This window comes from Halyomorpha halys, unplaced genomic scaffold, assembly GCF_000696795.3.
Source record: "Halyomorpha halys isolate HHAL.00 unplaced genomic scaffold, Hhal_1.1 Scaffold1102.1, whole genome shotgun sequence".
NCBI lineage: Eukaryota > Metazoa > Arthropoda > Insecta > Hemiptera > Pentatomidae > Halyomorpha > Halyomorpha halys.
The window spans coordinates 272,874-280,380 of NW_027109254.1; the positions used below are offsets into that span (position 1 = coordinate 272,874).

The following is a 7,507-nucleotide window of genomic DNA, read 5'->3' on the forward strand; positions in this document are numbered from 1 at the left end:
AAAACAAACGTGGTGAGCTAAATAAAACCGTTTAATTAGCTAACAACTCGGCTATCTATTGAAGTTTAAACTTTGTTCTATTATTTTAGTTCAACAGTTTAGATCTTGTAGACTCTATTCTTGGAAAATACAAAATTGATAAAAATGTACAAGTCCATAAATACGTAAAACCAAGCGGAAATGGTTACCGGCGTATATAATTAAATATGAAAGACCGTTTATATGAAATAAATAGGTTAGAAATAAGCATTTTATGTTTTTTAATTTTTTTTTTTTTTAACAAAATATATAATCATGGAAGGTATAAGTAGATGAGGAACCCTAATTCCATTAACATTAATTTTGACAATCTTTTAATTCTTTTTTTTAGAGTTAATAGTTTTACAAAACGATGAAGCTCACTAAATATAAAGATATTGGAATTAAAAAATAAGAAAAGAAGGAGAACCAAAGGAAAATTAACTTTTAGAGACTTAAGTAAACAAATGTCATACATTTTTCAAGAAAAGGAACCTTTACCAGTATTCGCATGAAGATTCTGAATCTAGTAATCGATAGTGAAATACAATTTCCTTTCTAACAATTAAGGAGTTAATATTAAATTAATCAACTGTCGGGTTTCCAGAATATAAATAAGAAATCCATAAAACTTGTTTTACCAAAAAAAATTACTGTTTTTTCTTATCTAACTTATCAAGGTGCATCTTGTATTTCAGATAAATGTACCATGGTGTAGCCACACTATTATGCTGTATAATGGTAGCCACTTGGAGTAACAGATATGTAGTATCTATTTCAATAACATATGTTAAACCTATACCTAACCACTTTTTGTTACAGTATTGTTAAAGAAACAAGAGGGAATGAAAAAGAAGCGGTTTTCCAAATTCAAGCTATTCCGGGATTCAAGATCTCATTCTCACTTCTGGCTCCAGTTCTGGGCAATATTCTATAGGCTAATGCTCCAGTCAAACAGGAACAAGGTAGATATGGAACAAAATGTATTTTTAATATCGATCTCGTTTTGTCTACTTAGTAGGAGGGAAGAAAAATTAATTTGTTTTTCCAACCACAGTCACTGTTTTTTGATAAAGTGTCTTCGTGTCTCCAGGACTTGTGGGACACGTAAATGCCCCGCTTTGAAGGTTACAGTGAAAATTCTGTCCTCTAATTTTGCAAATTTTAACTCCGAAATCCTGTTTTACAAATTAGGCATATTTTCTCTTATTTAATAAAAGAAAATTTCTTAGAGTTACAGTCATGATAATAACATAAATAAATGAAGTTAAGTTACTGAAAAGCATGCTTTTAAAACAAAGACTAATCTAGGGTTTTTTTTTTAAATCAATACTTATAACAAAAATTAATTTTGGCGGATTAATTATTGATTAAAGTGATCAGGACTTTCATTCAATGTTGTAACATTGAATCCTACTTGAATTGCTACGAAACGTTACAGAGGTAACTATTTAACCAGAGGGTAAATACGAAACATAAAAATAAATTTTGAATAGAAATATAGTTTTTAATTTTACAAAATTAATACAAAAATATCTTTTTATTCAGAGAATATAAGAATATGTGATTTTCTGCTTCCCCACTTTCCTCAAAAAGCAATGAATGTCCCACTCTAAAGACCGTAAAATATCCGCTAGTTATTCTGTACCGGCAACACCATCGATATATGAATGCAGTAGGGTTTTATTGTATAAAAATTGTTAATTATCTATTAACAATCTTCATATAATAAATACAATAATATCTAGACCTCACAAATCATTAATTTTTACTATACTTATTGTTTTAAACGTCATAGAATAAGGTATGTTTTTCATCTGTATTTTAGTTTTAATAAAATATAAATAAAAGGGTGGATAAGGACTCAAGTAGTACAAATGACATTTTTATTATCTACCCGTGCATGTGTCCAATTTACGCATAAGTATTGTCTAAATTATGAAATTATCAATAATTATTGATAATTCTATAATTTCGTCCATATTGAAGTGTAAATTTGGTTCAGGTGAATGAAGATTTTATTCCTACAACTATCACTTGTACCCTTCAGCTTCTAAACAATTCAGAACAGCTTTTATTTTCCTATTAAAATCCTATTAATATGTTGGCGAAAATAACCGAGCCCTCTTATCAATATTCATTTCAGATGTAACGGTATAAAATATCATCAGTTAACAATATCTGTTAAGCGGTTACTTTTTTATTTATGGTCTTATTTTGTGGTTACTGTACGAAATTGTTATGTGTTCAACCTTTCACTTGTTTTACGTATCATTCATTGTTCAGCTTTCTTCTTGCTTGTCGCGTACAGGCGAAAGCGCAAGAATGAAAGCAAAATGCTATTAGCAAAAAAGTCATTTATTAGACAATATCTAATAATTTTTTTTTTCATTTATGATTCTGTAATTTTGTAATTATATTTTGCCCATAGATAGTGTTTACATTGTTAATTGAACTGAAAATAGGAAATATATGATTGTATTTTTTTTCTTTTTACTTGAGGTGTAAAATGCCTCAATTAAAAATCATACAACTTTTACCGCCCTCTCATTTAATTCCGATTAAAACAATTTTTTTTTTGTGAGAAAACCATTGATTTGATAATTTCTTATATCTTCTAATATAAAACCTATTTCGGTCATTTATGAACTAGGGTACTCCTACTACTAATTTAATCCTAATTAGAGGTTATTTTTTTTTTACTGTAATATCATGAAGGCTAAAGAGCAAAGTTTCAGGCCTCCAAATGTTTTTGTTCAAAATTTGAAGTATATATGGTTGTTATTTGTTGTAGTACTACACATAATATAATTTGATATGATATTATAATTCTAGTTACTTTTATTATGTATACTCTTGGTTTATGATTCGTATTTGGGAATTTTTTTTACATGCTTCGGCCATATAATTCGTCAATTATAATTCATTTATTCATTATATAAAATGCGCATTTTAAAGCTACTGCAACAATTATACTACTAATTATTAATTATCTATTTTAGAACGGAATCTACATACAGATTTTCCATCACGTTGGCTGCAGTCTCATCATAGGTGGCCTCTTCTACAATTGCGGTAACGACGGGAACGATCCATTTAACCTCGTCAAGTTCTACTTGACAGTAATCGTCTTCTACACATATACACAGTCCATTATAACTATCCTACAATGTGAGTGGAGCACCTTTTTCTCATTTATATCTTTTTGAAATAATTTTCTTAACTTTAATTATATATCGAAGGTTTCGTGCCATAAGGTCATATTCAGTATTATAAGCCATATATTATATATTTTATAGATTCAATGCCTATTATGGAACAAATAGAAATAGTATCTTACTTTTCACAGATTCCAAGATCTCATTGTCACTATTAAAAACCGCATATACAACACATTCTGTCGCAGAACTCATATTCCAAATTATCTTCAAATTAAAGTGAACTGATCGCACAGTTTTGTTCATCTCGATACCTGGACAGAAAGATATCACGGGAAATCGTATAACTAACCAAGCGGCAAAAGCTACATCATTGTTCCCACCATCTGACTTCTTAGATTGCCCTCACAACGACCTCTATCCTCTTAAGACAATAAAAATATTAAGTAAATAGTAGACAACTTGGACCAACACCACAGAAAACAAATTAAGAGGATAATACACCCATGGAAAACATCAATCCAAAGCTCCGGGCCCTGTTTCATAATGAAAACTAATAGTATTAGTTCATAGTACAAGTGTAGAAACTAGTGTAGTATTAATACTAATAATTATTTTTTTCATGATAGGTATGACTATTAGTGATATTACAGGAATTAAAAAATATTAAAGTACAAATTACCATGTGTAATTGAATTAAAATAAATCTACAAGACTAATAGTATTAGTTTGTACTTTATTATGAAACAGGCGACCTTAAGTAATACTGACCAGACTACGAATTGGACACACTCGACTAATTCATGAATACTTACTGTCAGGAACATCTAGAACAACATGTAGACAGTGTAACGTACCACTAACCGTTAACCACATACTGACAAAGCATTTGATAGACACAGGATTACCATATCATTTGGCAACTTTATTAAACAATAATAGCCCACACATTTAGGAAATATTTTATTACCTTAAAAAAACAAATATGTACGAATACATATAAACAGTTTAATTTCTTTTTGCATTTTTATCACATAAATTAATTTCACTTACCGTAATCGAATAAAATATATATTTTTTTCTATTCCTTTTATCTCTCAATTTTATTTTATTTGTATATATTTCTCAATAAGAACTATTGCTATCATGTCAGTTTGTATACTCTAGTATAGATGTGATGATATTAAGAATGATTCCGACAGGTCAGTCAGTATGCATAGGCAAACATCGCCTTCGCTGTGGATTGCCTTATATTATATTTTTTTTAAAAATTCTTTGTGTTCGGAATCTTTCCATTATATTCTAAGAAATATTTTATGCTTCTAATAGAAATGATTAGTATTATTATGTTTTTTGTAAATACTAGATCCATTTGAAAGAAAGCTGGTGAAGAGAGAGTATTTTAACCAATGGTATTCCCTCTTTCCTTACTACGCAGCGTATACAGTCACGAAAGCTTGCTACATGGTGAGTACTAATATTGGTTAAAAATTAGATTTTCTTCTATTTTTTTCTCTTATTATAAGAAATAAGATGCGGTAATTTTATTCAGTGAATACATTTTTAGGTCAATTACAGGATATTAAAAAAACAGAAAAGAAAAAAAACTCTATTAGAAGTTTATCATCATTATATTTCTCTTTATTTTTTTTTTTATAATTTGGGATGACGAACGCCTAAAACTACCTCCATACTAGGATAAGTGTACCTGTAATGGACTGGTCAGCCTTTGTCTTTAAGTACTAAGAGTAACAAGTTTCAAAGTTGGCGCCCATTTTAAGCTGAGGGCTTAGCTCAGAACTGGCACCAATTTTGAAGAGGTCGTTGACACCAAACTCTTAATATTTAAACAACCAAGGTTAGCGAGTCAATTCCTGGTGCTCTCACCCTATAAACTCAGAAAATGGAATTCTTTTCTTTTAGAAAAGTCTCTTAGAAAAGAACTTTCCTAAAAGTTCACTTACAAGTATCAGGCTAAATAATAGAGACCTGTATAATACCATTATAAATCATAAATCCAAATTAAGTCTCGTAACACTCTTTATTATTTATTAAAATGTTCAACGTTTCGGCCAATCCATTGATCCTCAAGGAGAATCTAGTAAATAATAGCTTTTCTTGTACATTCATTTTTAACAATGAATAGGATCATTTGACTGAAATTAATGACCTAGGCCTGCAAAAAGTTTATAATTATTGCATGTGGAAGTAAATTTATACTTAATGTATGCTAATTTATTAGTAATAATGTTGCTTGTTAAAATTGTTGAAAATGAATGTATAATAAAAGTTGTTATTTAATAGATTGTCCTTGAGGATTGCCGGATTGTCCAAAACGTTGGACATTTAAAGAAATAATAAAGAGTATTTTGTGACTTAACTTAGATACAAATTATTTTAATTAAACAATTATAAATCTTGAAAGAATAAACTACCACTAAAATGTTCATATTAATCAGAAATAATGGTCAATGGTGGAATCAATATTTAGTTTTCAATATTTTAATCCTTAATACCTAAAATTATTACTTCAATGCTAATTATTTATTGCATCAGGAAATAAGGAACTAAAAAAAATGTCTACCAACTAAATAGGAATAGGTCAGCTATATATCAAGTTTAATAACCAATTTTATAAATTTTACTATTTTTTTTGTTAATTTGTTATTTATAATTATATGTATAATATCTATAATAATATAATATACAATATCTATACATATACATATATACTATACAGAATGATACATAATACATAGATCTGTAGGTATTCGAATGAAGAATACATTAAGACTATAATTTGGGAAGAGGAAAGAGATGGCGCCATATTTGTCTTCAATACCGGGCGGCAAAAACCTACTCTACAGTCTGCTTGTGGTGATATCTGGTTCCGAGGATTATCCTGCACAAAATCGAAGAGATATATGATAGTAACGCTCATTTCCTCGAGTTTAAATTTCAATTCATGAGATATTAAAATTGAACGGAAAACGTAGGAGAATTCAATTTATGTTATTCTTATTTTAATAAAAATAAAAAAAATGTTGAACAAATGCTCGCCTGCATTGCCAAGTAACTGTTTGCTTTCTTTCTTAAGTTGCTCCGTCATCGGAATTTCTCTTTAAGGCGGTGAGAGACCATTCATGTCATAACCAACTCCAAGACGCGCAACGTCCATTAAGCTTTCAACACTTGGTGATGTTGATAGTTCGTCAAATCCTGGGTGGCAGACCTGCACAAAATCTATTTTCGTTTTACGTTATATAAACAGCTGCTTTATAAAATTCAAATCATGTTCAAAATCCTCCAAATGTTTTTTCGGGGAACCAAAGTATAGCAGTTCTTCGACATAAACAAAAGTCTGATATAGCATATTCTGTGATAATCATATAAATAACAATTATCAATTGAAGAGCAAAAATAAATTTACCTAATGAAGAGATAAACCCCTTTTAAATAATGGACCATTTATTTTGTAAAAATTGCACTTAAAGAGACAAATAAGAAACGTTTTCAAAAGTATTAGTAATGATGAGAACATTCTTCATCAAGTGACCAATAGAAGATAATTTTACCGACAGCATGAACTAATCAAATTGAGACTTTGTCGAAGGAAGACGGAATTTAAATGTGGAAAGATAGGGGGTAGAGAGAAATGAGGCTTCAAAAATGTACAATAATTAAAGATTTATGTAAACGCAGTTGTTCTGTGAGCCTGGATATAAAGACCGGAGGAAAAAAGAATTGAACTTATTATCACATTATTGTTTAACTTATATCACATGAAATTATTATTATAGTTTCTTTATCGACAATATTTGCCACAGGACAGATATAGGGGATTAATCAGTCAATGAATGCTCAAAAATGGGGGTGTAGATTGAAATGGTGGGATGGCCAGACTCGACTTAAGGGCTTTGTTTAGCTTGCTATGCTGACATACTCTAAGTCCTCGGATATTTGTGCAAACCCGAAGACAGAAAGAAGTAGGGATAAGAACATATTTTTCGTTTATATCTCGAAAACGGTTACAACCTTTCATGTAAAAAATTTCCTACAAGAATATTCCAACTTTTGCTCTCTCTTAACCGAGGGTTCGGAAGCTTTACATTAATAAAGAAAATGAAAACAAAATGATGTCCTAAGTATGGAAAATTTTCATTGTCATTTTACGTTGGAGACATCAAATTTTGATAAATGCGGAGATCCGTGTCTGTCTGTAGTCATATTTTTGTTTGGGTATAATCCATTGAATCACTAATTTGATGTTGATGACGTAAATTCCATCCAGTAATTTCGTTTTTCCCTGCACAAAAGTTATATTATATATA

General features: G+C 29.7%; 1 protein-coding gene across 2 annotated transcripts in view; it reads left to right on the forward strand.

The window, feature by feature from the left end:
* Positions 1-7,507, forward strand: part of LOC106688305 (ATP-binding cassette sub-family G member 1) — a 78,301-nt gene that overhangs the window by 60,067 nt on the left and 10,727 nt on the right. For both annotated transcript variants that reach the window (XM_014432696.3, XM_014432697.3), the window contains exons 7-9: positions 841-983; positions 3,021-3,189; positions 4,543-4,643. In XM_014432696.3, the coding sequence (XP_014288182.1) occupies positions 841-983; positions 3,021-3,189; positions 4,543-4,643 (413 nt within the window). The remainder of the gene's footprint in view (positions 1-840; positions 984-3,020; positions 3,190-4,542; positions 4,644-7,507) is intronic.